Source organism: Schistosoma mansoni, chromosome W, assembly GCF_000237925.1.
Source record: "Schistosoma mansoni strain Puerto Rico chromosome W, complete genome".
Classification (NCBI taxonomy): domain Eukaryota; kingdom Metazoa; phylum Platyhelminthes; class Trematoda; order Strigeidida; family Schistosomatidae; genus Schistosoma; species Schistosoma mansoni.
In genome coordinates, this window is record NC_031502.1 from 16,829,730 (window position 1) to 16,851,337 (window position 21,608).

The 21,608-nt window shown below is 37.4% G+C and overlaps 3 protein-coding genes across 3 annotated transcripts; 2 read left to right on the forward strand and 1 right to left on the reverse strand.

Annotated features, from left to right (window-relative positions):
- Positions 1-4,321: 4,321 nt before the first annotated feature.
- Smp_095190 (putative apoptosis regulator bax) lies at positions 4,322-10,753 on the reverse strand (the record flags this gene model as incomplete). Its single annotated transcript, XM_018788779.1, has 4 exons — positions 4,322-4,426; positions 7,306-7,489; positions 10,407-10,541; positions 10,578-10,753. 4 exons carry the CDS (start codon positions 10,751-10,753, stop codon positions 4,322-4,324), a joined length of 600 nt encoding a protein of 199 aa, XP_018654288.1.
- A 5,113-nt stretch (positions 10,754-15,866) lies between these two features.
- On the forward strand, positions 15,867-16,142 carry Smp_174330 (hypothetical protein; the record flags this gene model as incomplete). Its single annotated transcript, XM_018788780.1, has 1 exon — positions 15,867-16,142. One exon carries the CDS (start codon positions 15,867-15,869, stop codon positions 16,140-16,142), a length of 276 nt encoding a protein of 91 aa, XP_018654289.1.
- Positions 16,143-16,760: 618 nt separating this feature from the next.
- On the forward strand, positions 16,761-17,042 carry Smp_095200 (hypothetical protein; the record flags this gene model as incomplete). The annotated part of the gene is made up of 1 exon (XM_018788781.1): positions 16,761-17,042. One exon carries the CDS (start codon positions 16,761-16,763, stop codon positions 17,040-17,042), a length of 282 nt encoding a protein of 93 aa, XP_018654290.1.
- Positions 17,043-21,608: the final 4,566 nt, after the last annotated feature.

The following is a 21,608-nucleotide window of genomic DNA, read 5'->3' on the forward strand; positions in this document are numbered from 1 at the left end:
ACAAGGCCGACGCCCCTTCTAACAACCAAAGCAACAATTAAATAGGTACATGAAATCTTCGGACAATGTGGGAGAATCAGTTAAATAGCTACGGAGATGAGGAGAAAAAACTTGACGGTTCTCGAAAGCCGAGACCCATTGGACCCGGGCTGGACAGAAAAGGATAGATTCAGGAGAGATGCTGTTGTTCTCCGGTTACGAACAAGAAACTGCTTCACACACTCAGGGAGTTGCTCTGATGCTGTCTAACGAGGCACGTATTGGGTAGGAATCTCATGGATCAGGAATCATCAAAGCATCTTTCAAAACAAAGGAGGGAGCCACAATGAATGTTATCCAGTGTTATGCAACAACCAATGATAGCAACGATGACAATAAAGATCAGTTTTACGAAAGACCGCAATCAATCGCAGCGAAGTACCCAAGAAGAAGCCTAACCATCTTGATGGGAGACTTAAAAGACAGAGTCGGAATAGACAACACCGGGTATGAAGACATAATGGGACGACATGGACTGGGAGAAAGAAACGAGAATGATGACAGATTTTCAAATGAATATGCATTCAACAAAATGGTTATAGACGGCACTATATTCTCACACAAACGCATACACAAAGCTACATGGGTTTCACCGGATCACACTACACAGAACCAGACCGATCATATTTTGCACCACTGAAAAATTCAGGTTAGTGGAAGACGTGAGAACAAGGAAAGGAGCTGACACAACTTCAGATCACCACCTGGTTGTGGCCAAGATGAAACGGAGGCTAGAGAAGCATTGAAAAACTGTACGAACATCATCAGAAAGGTCCAATACAGCCTTACTTAGACATACTGATAAACTCAACCAATTCAAGATAATTCTAAACAATAAGTTTCAAGCCTTACTGAAAGAAGAAACTACGATGGAGAACAATCAGAAGGTGAACAAAGAAACACTAACTTCAACGTGTCAGGAGGTTCTGGGCAGCAACAAGCATAATAATAAGGCATGGATCTCTATGGAAACTCAGGTCACGATTCAAGGAAGGAAAAAGACAGCAATTAACAACATTCGAACGAGAAAGTCAAAGCGAAAACTAAAGACACCGAAGCAAACAAGCAAAAACACGTGGAAGAGCTAGCAATGACAGTGGAAAAAGCTGCGAGAGGAAATATGAGACAACGAAGAAACTGACAGGGAAATACAGTAAACAAGAGAGACCAGTAAAGAACAAAGAAGGCAGGCTAATCACTGAGATCCAAGGACAGAGGAGTGGAACACTTTGAGGAACTCTTGAATAGACCAGCTCCACTGAATCCACCGGACATCGAAGCAGCATACACAAACCTTCCAATAGACGTCACTCCACCAAAGATCGAAGAAATCAGGATGTCCATCAGGGCAAATCAAGAGTGCAAAAGCAGCAGGACCTGACAATATACCAGCTGAAGCACTGAAGTCAAACGTAGAATTAACAGCAAACATGCTTCACTTTCTATTCAAGAAGATTTGGGAAGAGGGACAAGTGCCAACGGACTGGAGAGAAGGATAGCTCATCAAGATACCACAGAAAGGAGATCTGAGCAAATGTGAGAATTACAAAGGCATCACACTCTTGTCAGTAACAAGAAAGTTTTTCAATAGAGTGTTGCTCAACCTGATGAAAGACGCAGTAGACGCTCGGTTTTGAGATCAAAAGGACGAACTCCGTAAGGATCGGTCGTGCACAGACCGAATTGAGACACTGCGGATCATCGTCGAACAACCAGTTGAGTAGAATTCGTCGCTGTACATCAACTTCATTGACTATGAGACGGCGTTTGACGTTCTGGATAAGAGAATCTCACAGAAATTCCTTCGACCCTATTATGTAACTGAGAAAATCATCAACATCATACGGAATTTATACGATGAACTACACTGTAAAGTCGTGCATGGAGGAAAGCTGACAGACGCATCCCAAATGAGGATCGATGTCAGACAAGGCTGCTTACTCTCATCTTTTCTCTTTCTTCTGGTGGTTGACTGGATTATGAAGACCTCGAAATCTGAGGGGAAGCATAGAATGCAATGGACAGTTCGGAATCAACTAGACGATTTGGACTTCGTAGATGACCCAGCCCTCCTACCCCATACACATGAACAAATTCAGGTCGAGACAACCAGTGTAGCAGCAACCTCTGCATCAGTAGGCCTAAACATACACATAAAAAAGCACGTTCCTGGAAAGAAACATGGCGAACACTTGATGGAGGGACTCTGGAAGAGGTGGAAACTACCACGTACCTGAGTAGCGTCATCATCACCATCATAAAAAAGTGCAAGTATTTATAGACAATTGTCTACGCAAGATACCATCAGCAACAGCCTACTGTGTGAGAGAGCAAATTAACTTCGAACTGAAGAGGAAATTAGGAAAAGACGTTGGAAGTGAATAGGAAATAAACTGCGGAAATCAACAAACTGCATCAGAAAGCAAGCGCCAACTTAGAATCCTGAAGGGAAACGGAAAAGAGAAAGGCCAAATAACACACTGGGTCGTGAATCAGAAGCAGACACGAAAAGGATGAATAACAACTAGGAACAATTGGAAAAAGTGGTCCACGACACATTTCGATGGAGAGTGCTGGTGGGTGGCCTACGCTCCTCGACGAGAGGTAACAGGCGTAAGTAAGTCTTCTTAATGATAACATGAACGAACTATAACGGCCTTCTGCAACTGTTAGATGGAATGTTTTCTTATCAGTAACGAGTTTTGACTTCTGTTCCAAAGTCTTTGTATGAATTCTGAAAGTTTATGAGTAAGAGATTTTAGAGTTACGATAGTAGTTCGCCAAAACAGATCGATAGCAGTCAGTAAATAATAAACTCATGAGGAATTGAGCGCATTCGTTATCCTCATGCGAGCTTCCAAGTGCAAGGAATCTATATCTACGCTGTCCAACGAATTGACATCTGGTCATGAAGACAGTTTAGAATGTAAGAGGAGGTAAATCAATCTCTTTAAACTTTCACCTTTAGAGTTCTTGAATAAACGTAAACAACAAACTTCTTGAATCAAATATGAGGAACGAATTTTCTGTGTTTTACTGGAATCCTAAGTGTCTGAGGTATAACACACCAGAACAACTAGTATTGTGATCCTAACAAAGACTATCTTCTATAATCTTACATTGTTTAGGCTAAACCACATAGGGATAAATTACACACAACTTATATTTGCAGTAAATGGATTAATATCAAAAAGTAACATTTACCTCAGTTTACATATTTATCCATAATAAAATATAATTAGAATTTACACATAATAGAAAAAAGGAGAAAATGCTACATAAATAATCCAAAGTTTAATAAATAAACGGAAGAAAAAAATACATTATTTTGTTATGATTTGTTAAGACAATGAAGCGAGAGATTGTCAATCAGAACAAAATCGATGGGACGCTGAATAATTAACTTTGAAAGATAACGAAGTAGAATTGTTGTGCACAGACGATACAGGGCACTGATGACCTGATTGAAAAGGATCAAATAATGAAAAACGAACACACAGAAACACGTACAGAGAGTAAAACATTAAGACGTAAAAGAGACTAAATATACCGTGAAATATTATCAAGTAACAATCAACAATACCTGGTTATTAATAGTATACAAACAAGGCACTTAAAGTTTGGGATTTCTGTTTGAAAATATCCATTTATTCTTTTACAAGTATATATATATATATATATATATATATATATATATATATATATATATATATAAGGTGGATAGAAGCCGACGTGGGAAAATTCATCTGTATTTTAAAACACGATATGCTTCATCAATGTCCTTTCTGTATAAAATAGTAAGAAAGAAGCTGAGGGATTAACAAAGAACACCTGGTTTATTAAACACTTACTGACTTAATCATCAAATGCAAATTTCATACGAGGTTACTGTACAGCAAAAGAAAAAGAGGATACAGAAGAAAATATGTTCACCTACAATTACCACTATTAGTCACATGGTACCTAGAAGCGAGAATACTTTTATCTTTATTCGGAGACTCTCTATTTTAAATAATTTCCTGACTATGAAAATACAACAGGAATAAACGAGTATATGAAATAACAGTACTTTATGAACATTCTTATGATCTGCTTAAAAATGGCTGTAGTTGATGATATACCACACAATCAGTATATCGATCTAAAACAATATTAATCTTGAAGGTGCTCCAAGTGAACTTCAAGTTTATATGTGTATGGTTCCCAGTCCACGTGAAATTTCAACAAACGATATATAATTAGAGATAAGTAGATAACAATAATAATAAAAACAAACAATTAATTAAATCTTTCTTGTTAACAATAAGCAAACAATTAACAGAGTGAGGCCAAATACAAATAGACCACTTGAATTAGAATGTGGGGTATACTCGCGTAAAACAGCCACCTAAAATATATGTAATAATAAAAACGTAGAGTGAAATAACTTTTAAAACAGACAATTTTAAAAGAAAATGATTACTTCGTTCTATCGCTATTTTGATAAACAGAGTATGAAACTATTATGAATGTGAATGAATAAAAAAAGATGAAATCACTGTTTATTGATATGTAAAAGATATTTCATAATGTAACAAACTGAGTTAGACTTATCAAAAACTAATACGTGAGAGATATGAGGTTGACGAGTTATGAAATAAATAATTCTCTGCCTCCAAATGCCCTGGTACGGTCGAGTGAGGAGAGTCCGCTCTCCTTCTCGAAATGCTCGCGTATATAGCCTCTGCAGGGAAGTCCTACTCACTGCCTTCTCGTGGCGGGGGTGTTGTTTACAAAATTGAGAGGACGAAAAGCGAATGTCCGGCGCTTTAACCGGGTTGGTGGATATGGAGGGCCCACCTAGGGGAGTTGGAAAACCCTGATTCCAAACCAATGGTGCACATGGGCTCCAGTATCCTGAAGGAACAAATGGCGTATGAACCAGTCGTTGGTCACTGGCTACCATGGGACTGCATCTCCTCACGATGATCCACTGCCTTGTGGACTAGACCTTTAGGTCAAAGGCTCGGGGTGTGGCCCCCTAAGAAAACCACCTGCTTCGGTTTGGGCACCCGAGCATTATCATAGCCCTTACACAAATCAAATGTGATTTGTGTGGCGCATATGCATCTGGTGCCCCTTTGTACCAATATTTATGTGTTTAAATAAATTTTAAAAAATAATTCTCTTCCATTGTTCTGTACATGATGTTTTGGTGAAGTTGATTTTTGGTTAGTAGGTAAACTATTTTGGTAAACGAGTCTTTTTATTAACACTATGTACACATTTACATACTTGCAAGGAAAATGAACATAATTGAGAATTTTAATGATAAATAACAATCTTACAGTTGTATTCCTAATTTTTAAGTGGACGAAACTTGAGTGGTAATCAGTAAAGTAAACCCGTCATGGATAAATAGATGACACTTTTATGACACGCTGGCCAACATTCAGGCCTCAATTTATTAGAGGGTGATTGACCTATAAACTGATTTCCTCCAGTTGTCCATGACATTTTATAATGTTAATTTTGCTTTGATATTTTGTATATAAGCATCTAATGTTATTAAATTTAAAAAAATCAATTTTTCCAGGGTCTCTACCAAGAAAACTTCTATACAAACTTGTATCTATCACTAGAAAGGAAGATGTGGATGGAAAATTCTCGTTCGTTGTACTAACGTAGGAGTTGTGAATAAGTAGCTTAGACTACAACTAATTTCAGAAATCCTTAAAGGACAAATGTACATAAAAACACTACATTTAATATACGTTATTATCATAGTAAAGCTAGTTATGTTTTTATCTATCTATTCAACAACCGGATGGATTAGCAGAAGAAGTAGGAAAATTATAGTGTAATGCATTATAACAACATACCGTCAGATTAAAAATCCTCGAGAATCCAGTTGAGAAGGTAATAATAGCCCAAGTTTAGTATTTTTATACTACTGGTAAAATATAAGTAGGCCGATTATTCGAAACAAAGTTATATGAGAGATTGATTTCTTAGGTGTCTTGGTTAAACAACGATTCAGTTTAATTCATTTTACAAAGTTGATACATTGCCTTTACTCAGGGAATTCGAAAGTCAACTAGTGGATTAACATGTTTCTGTTTACTATAGAATATTAGTTGTTTTGAGAAAATGGAGATTGTGTTGGGGACGTTAGATCCCCAGAACTCACTTGAAAAAGGTCATAATTTTGTAATTTTATCCCGAAAATTTGAATTTTGTTTTCGCTCCAAGAAACACCTAGTTAATCTACAGCTTATATTTCCCATTCGGAATTCCTTGAATGTCATTAGTTGACGGATTTTTTTAGTACGCTATTTTGTGGCTCTCCCAAGGGCGTTTCTATCATTGTATAAATAAGCTTGATTTGTGTGCTTAATGACCTCGTATTTTCTGGGTGCTTGTAGAATATGCCTCATCAAGACTTTATGATCTAATTAGCGGGGTCGGGGATAACGGATTAGAATAGACTATCGTGTCACCGAGTAAGGTGAACTCGTAATAGCATCAAGCATATCAGATTGGAAAATTGAGAGTTGTTTCTTAAAACTGGAGAATGGATTCCGAGACTTTTATAGAATCAACTTGAAGTTTGATGTCAAATAGAATGTGATTGCTTTGTACTTGGGATGGGTAAATAAAGTTCTAACAAGCTGTTTGATTATTTCCCATTATCAGTATGAAACTTAGGTTTAGTACGTCGTCACGAACACCGAATGTATCTCGCTAACATAACATTATTCCAAAACATAATATTGTATTTCTGCATTAGTGGACTACAATCAGTAGTTAGAACTTGAATACAACATGTAAAACAATATGGTTTTAAGCTTAAGCACACGTGAATTTTATTTACTTGAGTGTACCAGCTACAATTTTGTCAGGAAAAGTAATAACAAATTTCTAAGGAGCTAAAATTCGTGGAAATATTGTAAACGCTTTTTTAAAGTTAGTTGCTTTAATCTTCACACAGTTAATTTTCAAGGCTGAGTTTTTGTATGTTGTGTATAAAAATAATTATATATAGTAACAAATTTATAATTTGAATTTTGGGATACTTTATATTTAACTGTCAACGAACAACCCTAACTATATACACTGAATAACTGTACAAATTTAGTACAAGTTATATACCTCCTACTCCAACAGATATTAACTTCTGATAACTATGACAACTGGAATAATTAAAGATGGAAAAGAAAAAGTATTATTTTAGATTTGGTTATTGACTAATACAAATAGTCCAGACAATAAAAACTGGTAACTTACCCAACCACCATGACTTTCGACCCATTTGTATATACCATGAATAAAAACAAATTTAACAACAAATCTTATGATATCACCAGCAAGACCACTAAATCCTTTGGAAATTGCATTGATGACCACTTTGACAGCGAACATGAACAATACCACAATTCGTGACCAGTTAATAATCCCATCCGAGAAAACTCTAAAATGAGTCAATAAAGTGATTTCTTAATTATATTTCTTGTTAATATAGGGTTGTGAGGATTTTCGAGTTTCATCAAAATCAAGAACCGACCGAAATTCATAATCTATGGACCACTAAACTGAAATCCAATGGTGCACAAAGGGTTCGAGAGCGAGATCGAAGGTTCTGGGTTCGATTCCTGTTTACGGAGTCGTGGATGTATATTGTCGAGAATCCCAATACTAGGATAAAACAGCAGTCCAATGCTTCCAGATTTTCAATGGTTGCTTAACTTCGATTGGTTCGTGATTTTAGTGAAATATATCTCTTTCTAAAAATGACTTTAAAATAAATTATTTGATAGAAACAGAGACCACCGATTAACTCCCTTAACTTGACAATATTGAAACGTTAAGCCAATGTAGAACATATAATCTAATGTGGTTAGATGTATAAATTAGTTCAATGATAAGAATTAATTTTATTTTACAACTATCAGAAAATAGATAAACATAAGGTGATCTAGTAGTAGTATAGAAGTTTACCAAACTTTTATTTTCACTCGAAAAATTATTTACGCGAGGAGCGCTCACTCTTTATCGCTTTCAAAGAAGTCTTTTCTCCTATGGTTCGTTTTTTGTCAATAAATCAACTTTTTTCCGACTTCTGAGGACTTTCTGTGTGGATCAGTATACAATCCGTGGCCTAAATCAATATTCTTCAATATGTCCCAAGAAATCGAAGCAATACATGTCTTTTGATTTGAAATCGGCTAGGAAAAGGATAACAGGTTGTAGTACCTACCATACCAAAAACTGAATTTAGGAGTTACCTTATGGACAAGTTGTATCATTGGTAGATAACGCGACATAGGTAACTAGACAGAGATCAATTGGAAATCATTTAGCTTAATCATGTACTAAAAATCTTTCTGAAAATAACCTGAATAGAAGTAAATGGTTTGCGACTCTCAGTGGTTCAATCTAAAAAGACTACAACGAAAGTCGAATACATGGTAATCAGTATTTTAAAAACATATTAAGAGAAAGAGTTAGTAAAGATTAGTTAGTTGTTAAGCGTAAGAGAAAATATCTATCCACATAATGCATGCGAAATGTTTGAGTTACGGGCAAGGGAGGAAATAAGAACGGGATGAAATTTCTTTCTCACAACTCCTAAATAAACTCAATGGATACAATTTAAAATATATTCACAGGAAGAAAGACGGTGGAAGTGAAACAGGCAATCTAAAAAATTAATTCGACTCTAGTGTAGTCGTGGGACTGCAGAATATCCAATTAGCGAAATAGTTTAAATTACATACGTATAACTTATGAGTTTGCAAAGTATGACAGATATATATTTTGCAGGTCAAAAGATCATTCATAATCGTTATCGTTGTGTACATTACAAAAAGTAATACGGAAATAATATACTTAACGAGATCTGAATACATGTAGTCAATTGAATATTTAGTCGTTTAGATTTTGGGTTATGTGAATATAATTTTATTACTAAAGTCTAACAATGAATATTTATCGATGCAAACAGCAAAATTTGTGTAAAAAGTTATTATGTAGATGAGAAACGCATGGTGGCAACTTATTTGTCTTATGAAAAGATGGATAAGCCTAGAGATAATTAATCTTCCTTAAACTACAGAAACAAAAAAAAGGAAAACAAAACGTGTGAAGTCCTCAAAACTGAATGAGAAATATCAGTCAGTACCAGTTAACATAGGGCTTGCTACAAATATTTATGGGCCTAAGTTGCCATATGTCACGTGAGGACATTGTGAGAGGGAGTAGACAAGATGAAAAGTAATCTTAAATGGAATGGCAAGCTAAATCTGAGAAAGATGGTTTCAAAAGAAAAAGTAAAAATTATAGGATGATTTAAAACTCAATATCAAGAGGAAGACAGAATCAGTGTGATTCTGTCATCGCGAACTATTTTGAGCCATGTTAACTTAGCAACAATCATGATCAAACTATGGATCCCTACCAACATGACTTTTTCGACCTGATGGCATGCTAGACAGTATCACACTCAGGGGTTGACGGTAGCTAAACACAATTAACATATTTTAATCACCTCAGGTGACAAAAGTTTGTACCCTCAACAATCGACTTACCTCAGCATTACTCACTTCATGGTTCAACTATAAGCAAGTAGTTATTTAAGGAGACATAAGATCAAATACTTGCAGCATATGCATTTCATACTTGCATATACTACGTTTAGCAACCATGATATAATACAGCTGTACTACAGATGGAGTAAATTTTGCAAAAATTGAGATAGCTTTTTAGTATCTGTGCTGAGGTTTCGCTGCCTAGTCGATCCACCATGGTCAGTGAGACTTCTAAGATGAGTGAAGTGGTTGAGATGACCGACTTATTCCTCCCTATGGCAAGACAAAGCACTGACGTGGATTAGTTATGGGGCAATGTTTAGGATTTGGTGCGCGAGAAACGCATTCCAGACATCTCTGTACTGTTGCTCAAAGTTTAGAAAATTAGACTTTTACAGAAGCCTGCCAAACAGAACTGTTATTTGGGTATCAAAAATGAGTATATAAACATCGTAATAGGTGATTAATTTCAAGAAGGTTAGACAAAAGACATCTTTAAAAATTAAATAAAAATGAAAAGTTAGGGACTAGTAGAAAGAATAACAAATGTAAAACAGAGATCTAGACCTGGAAATTAGGATGGTTTTGCTAGTAACCAGAGCCTGACAACGAAATAATCGTGTTAGTTTTTGCAAATTCCCACAGGTGATCCCCATTTCATATCGTACGGGATCATGGAACAATCCAAAAACAGGATACTCAAAATACACAGTATCTCCTAACAGCTGCTTCTTTTGGATAAAGTTATACTCATAATAGACATTTACAATAAAAATAGCAAAAAGGTGGAAAAGCATTTACCCTTTTGCAATCTGTAAAAACTTCTCATATGTGGCTGACTTGATCCACATTTCAGCATCATGATTCAACCGTTCGCCATATTGGGCTTCTAACTCATTTGATATTTCTATAAGACGACCAATTAGAGCTTGTGTCCTAAAATTTATTTTACGACATTTATATTGGTCTTACTCCATATCAGTTGAAGTTCGTCGGCGTTGAATAATTCCTGCGCTTTGTTTTAGCTTTAATCTGACAAATTCTTCAACTATTGTTTCTGTTTCCATCGTCTTCAAATCATCCTCATCAACTTGGTGGGTAATCATAGAATCTTCACATTGACCGGAAACGGAACAGTCACCAGACATGGTCTATGAAGAATGGATTTAGTGAACAAATGTATGGTAATCATGATAAGACCACTGAAGCTTCAGGAAAGCCTATAATAGGGATCTACGATTCATAGTATGTTATTCGTAATAAGGGTACCAAAAATTATGAAAACCATTGAAAGGTCGGTAGAATAACCCTTCACTGATGTTTATTTCTTCCAACTATTTGTTCTGATAATAGACCAGTAACAAGTCGCTTACAGAGACGGTTTTATTCAGTAAAAATTCTTTAAATCGCACCACCAAACTTGCGTACCTTGTAATTATTGCTGATAACAACACTTTACGAACCATGCAACTATACGACCATTATACAAAAAAAGAAACTTAACTTAATCCACAACAGCAGTTGATGTTTCTACGGAGCCACTAGGTCCTACTAACTTGAAATAACTCTTGGCAAAATATTGCGCAGATATGAGCACGTTTATGGGAAGGGAAAATCGGGATTCCAATCTCTTTATGACATCTCAGTCTCAGTCAGTCCATCAGGGACACATAGGCTGCCACAAATTTTGAGATCAAAAGAGAATTTGGTTGGTTCGGGAGTTTGGAGTAGGAATGTAGTGACAAATAGGATTTAGCTCCGGAGTGACATCGGGCCTTTTGAACCCCTTGCAACAGCAACTGGAGCAATCCATGTTACCTAAGAGTATTTTTGTCACCACTTTTTATACGGAATATCATAACGGATTTTGGGAAAGCCTTAAGTGGTATCATGACATGAAAATACAAGGATGCTGTATTGGAGGCACCATCAAAAGGCCTTGAAGTGTGTGACTACTTCACATAGCCCTTAAAAACCCTGTGGATGTTTGTTATGTTACAAGACATACAAAGTTCGTTAAAGATATTTCATTCAGGTAACTAATCCATGTTTACGAAAGCCATTGAAACCAAACGAGTTCCAGCAGTAAGTACGAAACAATCGAACCCATCACCACTCTATATGCAGGGCAACTAGATCTTTGTCTGCTGGATGCCAACAGGCTAACTACTACGGATGCTTTAAGGATTTGTATCTTCAAAACTACTGTTTCTGTGTCAGCTTTGTTATTTTTACGGGCAAAGGGATTCCTAAGGTTAACGAAAAGGTTTAAGATTCACTAATACACAGAACTGTCGGAACTTTTTAATTTTTACTTGAGAGTCAACAAAAGGAACTTTTTACAGTAACTGGTGATAATACGCTTTGACAATAAGTCCTAAATAGTTTGGGTGGTAGTAGGAAAATACTAGGAACACGAACACAGTGGGAGACCACGCTTCGTAACAAGGAGTAGTAAGTCGCATTTGGCTTTGTACTAAAAACTTACCGACTTTCATTAAAATTCACACGGCAATAACTTTAATATAGTTATGTTAACACATCATTACATATCTTACAGGAAAAGACGATAGGCGCTGACTTTTCTAACGTTGCAAAACACTCAGTTTTTGAACGGAAGACAATATGCTTTCGTGAAAAAGGATATCATTCAAGAATAGCCAAAGCTCTAGGATAAACGACAATTTTCAACAACTTTTGATAACGCCCAAAAAGACAGTCATAGGTTTGGAACTAACGTTTTAAAGCAGCTAGAAAACGTTTATACTTTAAGAAAACACGGAGAAACTTGGTCACAAAAGTACAGAATGTCTTTATTAAGAATTAGTGAGAAAAACAATTCAGGTAGCGCATACTTTTGGAAAATTACCTCAAACCTTGACCTGTGGAGATAGGACCATAAAACCTATTTTGTAAATAATTTTTCATAGTTTACGCATGTATTTTCATATTCTGTACATTTAGCATTAAACAATTGTACTTGTTGTTTAAGTGTATTACTTTGAACCCTTGTAACTTGACTTCCTTCCGTTTTGAGTACAACATATCGTGACACTGTTACTGCTCCTCAATAAATACACTCTAATTCACATCTGCATCGTTCTGCCATGTCTGCCAATATGTTAAATGAAATATTAATTGCATACCATCTACGTTTATAGACAACTGTGACATTCTTATTGAATTCTACGCTTGGTAAACCTACTGGATCTATATCGTCCATATTGGGATTACTAATCTTTTATAATTGTGGATTATCTGGACCAAACTCAGCCGAACACGCAATAGCCTGAAGACTTAAGTAACGTCCCTTATTTTTTATTTGTGTGTAATTAACTTATTAACTGTTAATTGTTACATAAACTATAGACATAATATTTTTGTTGCTAATTTTGGTTATCATACATTTTGGTCCACCACAGACCTTTGTCGGTAAGCGGATACAATAAGCTTGGAATTTCATGACATTAGCTCTAGTTATATGATGTCATAAATGTTCCGTATGTAATCGCGACCTGACAGCCATCTTGAGATGTGCAAGTTTTCTCGAAGATAGATTTGGTTAGAGCGTCTGACAAAGTTCTTACAGCTGCAGACGACATTCCTAAAATTTCAGAAAAACCATCTCAAAATCAACTATGTCCGTGCACTAGGACATACAATCACCCATTAGTATAGCCATGGACGCATCAAACTAGGTAATCGAAGTCTTACGACTGTGGGTAAGCAACAGATGGCACACTACATAGACCCATCTACTGCGAAAATGCATGGAGTAGAGTTTTTTAAATTACAACAGCTCTTGTCCTATAAGTCATGAAAAGGGGATTGCACAAACATTTTTGACTTCACTCATAAACGTTTTTCAAAGGAAAGCCTGGAAGAAGAACTTGCCTTCATCACGACTTGTCTGCTTGAAAATGCTTATCTGTCTGAATTCATTGAGATGTATACTGGTGTAGTGGTAAATAAATCCCCAAAATCAATTTCTCTGTAGGTCTTCCACATTGGATGCTGACCACATTGGTTTCAATGGACTCACCTAGCTAGAGGCGCTAAGTTATGCTTCCGTACCAGATCACGAGTGGGAACGCCGTGCTCAACTTCTCTTGTGATCACTAACCAGTTTAGATCAGTCACTTCTCGAAATATTGATAATCTATCAAACATACCTTCCAACCTCCTCGCTTCTGCCTTTTGATTTCACTGGGTTGGCACGTTTCGGTTATAGGTGTTACTGGTTACGGTGTTGTCAAACTACAATACCTGTTGCATCATCACTAGAACCACAGTACGTGTTAAATGTAATATATTAGAAATCAGACCTACTTCCTATACTTGTGCTTTACATGAGACTAAATCACTTGAATAATCAATCACAGGATAAATGTTGCGATGAAGATTGCTTTTTCACCAGAAAAACTGACGACGTTATGGGAGACGAACTACTCGCTCAAGCAAACAGAAGTTGATAGATCCTTTTTATCCGTACCTTCAACTACATCTACCGGTTTAAATGTAGGTGCCAAGGCACATAAATTGGAAGAACAGAGAAAAGTGTATACGTTCGCACTTCCGAGAACGTTCCAAAAAATTTAGGACCATGAGGCCCAGTGGCCCTAAACAGTGTAACAGCTTAGCATTTAATTGATACCGAACAAACCATATGTATTTCACAACCCTTCAAAATTATTATCAGACAGAAAAAACGCAACGTCTCTTCGCCTTGCCAAACCAGTGGCAATAAAAAGCTCAAACCTGACTTTTGTATACAGAATGAGACAGTAATCAGTATATCATTACCATGGTAAATTATTATGATTGTTTTATTAGTGTTTATTTGTCATGTGGTCATCGTTAAAATAATTCCTATTCTGTGTGCACTAAAATTGTTCTCTCGTCTATCAATTTTTATTCTCACAATCCTCTAAATTTATATAGACTTCTCAAATCCATTTCAGTTATTACGTAACTCATTTAGCCGATATTTAATTCTAGTAGTCTTATTGTTGTGCTTATATGAACCAATGATTCCTTTGTACTTGTTGCGTGCTTGATTTCGAATTCTAAATGCATTACATTCGTTTGTGCTCATCCAGTACTTTTTGATTCAATTGCGATATTTCTGGGATTCCTAGTTTATACTATAATTCGAATAGTCCTAATTATCACACTGTCATCGCGATGGGGCCTGCGATGGAACAGTTGGACATTCATTCAACTTCTGAAGTTTTGATGATTATTTGGTAAGGTTTGAGATGTGGAGCATGACAATGAAGGATGTGAAGGATCGTGAAATTGCGGTGCATTTCCTCACATTCAGCGGTAAAGAAGCCTACAGTTTACTAAGAACTTTGGCATATCCAGAAAAGCCCATTTCACTCCCTTATGCAACTCCTAAGGAGTTGAACCAGGTCTGTTGTGAGATAACAACTCACTGAAGACAATGGTGTACCGTTGCTCAATTTCGTGGATTGGTTGAAGTTAGACATTAACATCGTCGGATGCCGGCTCAGTGGTCTATCGGTCAAGTGCTTCGGCGCGAAGCTGGTAGGTCCTGGGTTCGAGTCTCGCGGGTGCGGGATCGTGGATGCGCGCTGCTGAGGAGTCCCGTAATAGGAAGAAACGGCCGTCCAGTGCTTCCAGGTTTTCCATGAAGGTCTAGCTTCAAATGACTCATCATTTCAACTATAAAATTACTAAAATCTCCACCAACCCCCTTCTCCTAAGGAACTGTAACAGCTCAGGTTGGTTGGTTAAGAGTTGACCCCAAACAACCAAGCATATGCTAAAACAGTATTGTTCAAGTATTCATTCACTTCCTTACTTTTTGTAAGCGTTATATTCCCTATTATCTTATATTGAATGTTGAGAGCCTTTGTTTGTCTGAACAGATAATCCCACGCTATACTGTGACTGCGCGAAGATCGAAATAAAGACCTATTCACTACTTCTCTGGTTTCTTCTATCAATAGCACGAGGGTTACCTTAAGGCACGAAAGTGGTGAGCCCTTTTTGAACACAAATTTAACCTCATTTCTGTTATTAACTTTTTTTTCACTTAATCGTAAAAGTAGACCTGATTATCCGTAAACTAAGTTGAGTATATAACTAGTTTATTCCGTATTATCTTAAGTTATTCGTGTTATAGTAACCATTTTTCGTGCTAACTTTATTGCTATATTTGTCACATACCTCATGTCAGACTCAATAGAAACCCATAATCTGGAGGATTTGTCACCAGTGGGGATAGACACTGTTATGACTACGAAATCCCGACTTCCAGAATTTGATCGTAGTGATCCTGAGTTGTGGTTTGCTCAACTAGAGCATTATTTCACGAGACACAATATCGAATCTGAAGGGATTCGCTATAGAGACTTGTGTTCTATCCTTCCTCCTTCAGTCGCCAAAGAAGTCCGTGACTTGATTTTAGATCCACCATCACCACAACCATACACCATCTTAAGACGAGAGATAATGAACCGTTTATCATTATCAGATAGTCAAAGAATCCAAAGACTTTTTTCAAGGTGAAACACTAGGTGATCGGTCGCCGTCACAGTTTTGCGTCACCTCCAAGTGTTAATGGGTGATAACACAGTGGGTGAAGCAGTCCTAAAACAAGGATGGACACAAGCTCTCCCATGCTACGCCCAACACTGTTTGGATGCACAAGATCCTGAAACCTCATTATCTCATTTAGCGCGTATATGTTAGGATATTCACAAGAATATCCCAAAAATTATCTCGAATGTAAAATGGTATGTTTTCAGACTCTTCACATAATTCGCATGTTATTTCCTATTGGCCATTATTTACAGTGTCCTAACTATGACTTTCATGTGTCGTTTCCCTATTGGTCAATTTTGAGTCGTCCTAATTATAACCTTTACGTGTCCTTCCTTTCCATTGGTTACTGTTAATAGTCATCGTAACTGTATAAATATGCCTTGTCTGTAAACCATTTTTGTTCTGCTGCTGACCCCATAAACATTTCTTATTTAACGGCTGTGTTCTGATTTATTGGAGTTGGGGAACAGTATTGTGATCGAACTAGGATATCTGAATTTGGTCAATCGGTAGAATTTCGTGTAGTCCTATCGCAATACCCACTATATATTTTCGCGTTATAACAGTATAGCCGATAGAATAATGGAGAGAGGTCCTCCAACTGGACCAGGCACAATAAATCACACACAAAAAGTAGAATCAGCAAAAGACCCCGTCATAGAAGGACTCATTGCGAGTGTTAAGAGTCTCACTGAGGCTGTCACCAGAATGCAAATGGGTCATAGAAACAGGAGCAGGTCACCACAACAACCACGATCCAAGTCACAAAACAGGTCACAAATGTCCAGACAACCTGGGCAGTTTTGTTGGTACCACTGGAAGTTTGGTGTCAACTCAACCAAGTGCATGCATCCATGCGCCTAAGCATAATTCTAAGACATCAGGAAACGAGTAACCCCTCCTCAGGTTGCGACGACTGAGGAGGGGCGCCTAAACAGTCGCTTGTTTTATGTTAGAGACAGAAACTCTGGCTTGAATTTCTTGGTGGATACTGGCGCTGCTCTTAGCATCATCCCTCAAAATAAAACTGAGATTAGTCGAGAAACATCATCAATTACACTTCAAGCTGCAAATAAAACTAAAATTGCGACATTTGGGCAGAAAAACTTAACCCTAGATTTGGGGTTCAGGAGGCAATTCCCTTGGGTTTTCACGGTAGCCGACTTAGATCTGGCAATACTGGGGATGGACTTTCTAGAGAGATACGAATTTCTAGTTGACACCAAGAAACGGCGATTAACACTAAAAGGAACTTCGTATTACACAAAAGGCAAAGAAAGTCACATCAGCTCTCTTAACTTGATTCAAACTCCTCCAGTAACAACAGCGAAATTCCAAGATATACTCGCGGAATTTCCAAACTTAACTAAACCAAACCCACGGCCTTCTAAAGACAAACTAAAAGTAAGTCACACTATCAAAACCGAAGGTGCACCGGTTTTTGCAAAACCCAGGAGACTAGCACCAGATAAGCTCAAAATCGCTAGGGCCGAGTTTGATTATATGCTACAACTGGGTATTATCCGTCCCTCTGATAGTCAATGGGCATCCCCATTGCATATGGTCCCAAAGAAAAATGAAGGTGACTGGCGACCGTGCGGGGATTACAGAGCCCTCAACCGTCAAACCGTACCAGATAGGTACCCAATACCGCATATCCAAGATTTCACAAACGGTTTACAGGGTATGAACATATTCACTAAAATTGACTTAGTCAGGGCATATCACAATATCCCAGTGGCGGATGAAGATATCCCCAAGACAGCTATTACAACACCCTTTGGCTTATTCGAGTTTATACGCATGCCATTCGGCCTGAGAAATGCGGCACAGACATTTCAAAGATTCATAGACAATCTTATTCGAGATATGCCATTTGCGCAGGGGTATATAGACGACTTGTTAATTGCCAGCCCCGATTTGCAATCACACGAACAGCATGTAAAAACAGTGTTAAAAAGACTGGATGAACATGGAATAAACATACATAAAAGTAAGTGTGTTTTCGGTGTTCAAACTTTAGAATTTCTCGGTCACACAATAAGCCCAGAAGGGATTAAACCGATCAAAAAGGAAGTAGACACCATTAAACAATATCCCATACCTAGTTCTCTAACACAACTGAGAAGTTTTCTAGGTCTAATTAACTTTTATCGCAGATTCATACCAGGTTGTGCACAATTAATGCAACCTTTGACAGATTCACTAAAAGGAAAACCAAAAGAATTCAAACTGTCTTCTGACGCTGTCGAAGCTATTAAACAGCTTAAAGATAAACTAGCTCAAGCAACTACGTTGATGTATCCGAATTCTCTTTCCCCACTTGCTTTGATGGTGGATGCTTCAGATAAAGCAGTAGGTGGTACCCTTAACCAACTGGTTAAAAACGCCTGGAAACCAATTGCTTTCTTCTCAAAAAGACTCGCTCCAGCAGAGACAAGGTATTCTACCTTCGGGCGAGAACTTCTTGCAATCTACCTAACCATTAAACACTTCCGACACATGTTAGAAGGCAGGGAATTTATAGTCTTTACGGATCACAAACCACTAACGAATGCACTAAAAGCGAGAGCTGATAAATACTCACCTCGAGAAGTCCGACACCTTGACTATATATCACAGTTCACAAGCGATATCCGACATGTCAAAGGTCAGGACAATCAGGCGGCAGATGCTTTATCTAGGCTAGAAATAAACGTGCTACAGCAGTCTACAGTAAACTTCGAGACGTTGAGAAACGAACAAGAGCAGGATCTAGAATTACAAAACCTGCTTAAAACAAACAATTCAAGTCTTAATTTAAAACAGTTCCCATCACCAGTCGATGGTATTCTAATCTACTGTGACACGACCAAGGCAATGCCGCGACCTTTCGTTCCCAAAAGTATGCGAAAGTTGATATATAATAACTTTCATTCTTTGTCTCATCCTGGCGCAAAAGCTTCAACAAAACTAATCAATGCCAAATATATATGGCCGAATTTACAGAAGGATGTACACAAATGGGTTAGAGAGTGTTCAGCATGTCAACAATCAAAGATAAATCGTCACACAAATTCACCCATAGGTGTTTTCTCGCAACCAGATGCACGTTTTGCCCATGTGCATATCGACTTGGTAGGTCCTTTACCACGTTCAAACGGTTTTAATTATCTTTTTACATGCATAGATCGATTTACCAGATTCCCTATAGCCATCCCGATGGCGGACATCACAGCGGAAACAGTAGCCAAAGTTTTCATGCAGAACTGGGTAACCATTTTTGGTGCACCCATAACAATAACGACGGATAGAGGAGCACAATTCGAATCCGAACTATTTAATAACTTGGCTAAACTTCTAGGCTCCAATAGGATACGCTGCATTGCATATCATCCTCAGGCTAATGGGATGGTAGGACGTTTTCATCGTCAGCTAAAAACCGCCCTTATATCTCACTCAAACCACAATCAGTGGACAGAATTCCTACCGTTAGTTATGTTAGGAATACGAACATCTGTCAAAACTGACGCACAGTGTTCAGCTGCGGAACTGGTTTTCGGAACAACTCTGAGACTACCAGGTGAATTTATTAACCCTAATACTAACAGTCAAAAACTTAATTTAGAAAATTATGTAGATCAACTACGGGACCACATGTCTAAACTTAAGCCGATTAATACTCGTGAACAATCGCGCGCCGTATATATACCTAAAGACCTAAGCAATTGCACGCACGTCTGGATAAGATGTGGCAAAATAAAAGCACCACTCAGTCCTCCATTTGAAGGTCCTTTCAAAGTCGTCTCAAGAAAATCTAAATATTTCGTGATAGAAAAACATGGAAACATCGACACAGTAAGTATTTATACGCTAAAGCCGGCATATCTAGATCATGAACCACCATACGTGTTGTTAGATCGTTTAACTGACAAATCCATTACGGAATCGAAATGTAAAGATGATAAATCTTTACAAATGACTAAAACGGTTCGCTGGGCACATCCGATTAGTCAGTCAAGGATGTTGACAGTTTCGGCTGCCGGATAAATCTAACCACGTAGCTAATCAGACCCTGCATCTACTTAAAAATAATATTTTTTTTCCTCATTCCGCCTCACATACAACTCCCCAGAACTTTTACCTTTGATATATAAGTGTTATGTTAAATATTTTTTTAAATACTGGACACATAAGCTAGGTATTCCGAAACGATGGCTGAGGATTTTAATCAAACTCATACAGCTAACACTGGCAAATACAACGAATTCAAAAAGCAACCCAGGCGAGTTTTATAATTTCTTTTTCTGGTTAATTAACTATGTTGGTTGTGCTTCTTATATATCTGTATACATTTTTCACGTAGACTGGCTATACATATATACCATATGAACTAATTCTAAAAGTTTTCGGTCGAAGATATGTTTAGTAGCTTGATACGATTAATACTACTATTAATAAGTTTTTTATTAGACAAAACATTTTGGATTAAACCATGGTCAAGTACTTATTAAAGTTCTAATCATTTTTTTTTCTATAGTATTATTATTAATACGATCAAAGAATTTGTGCTGTTCCAATATGGCATTTTGACATATCAATCCGTCCTCTTGTTATCTTTCTCTCATATCTGAGCAACTTATGGCCAACAAACGTCGTATTGAAGGGGGTTTTGGTGAACAAAAACGCAGGCCCCACGCACTCGAACCTCTGCCCTCCTGAATGCTGAACCGTGTGCCTAGCCATTAGACCACATCAAACCACGAGGGAATGACTGCAATTTTTCCTTTTATCGACTAATCATTCATAATACTAATGAGTAATAGGACTTACACACTTCTGAGGTGCAAACCAATTCGTTACTTGGATGAATTGACGAAATATTGCTTCAATATATCATGCATACCTAAATCAAACCAGAAAAGGGTATTTGACACAACTGTACTTGATCCGCATACTCCACACAATTTTTTTTGCTTCCTAACCGTATATTCGTTTCCGTTTTGTGGATTATTCTGATGCACCATTGGTTACGCACCTAGTTGTAAAAGGCGGTCATCACTGGCTCAAGGTCATGCATTTGATCGATTTTGTTAAAGAGTCCAACTTCTAGCAAGTTCACCCTTTTACATATATGCATTACAAAAGAGTATTTTTGTTGTTGTTGTTTTCATGGTTCTTCGTGCACAAGATATCTACACTATGTCTATTTCCTTCCAGAATACCAATCCGTTCTGGAGGCCAAGCACTTACATGACCTGAACAATTATCAATTGCATTTATGTATTTCCATTTTGTATCTTATTATGTTATGCAGGCAGTGGAGCAGTTCTTCAGGTTTGCTTGATTTTCACCATTACCTTTGAAGTAGACTCTTCTTTACTTTTTACTTGAGGGCGACTCATGAGGCAGGTGAGTAAACACCTGATAGCCGGTCTGAGCATGGAAAAA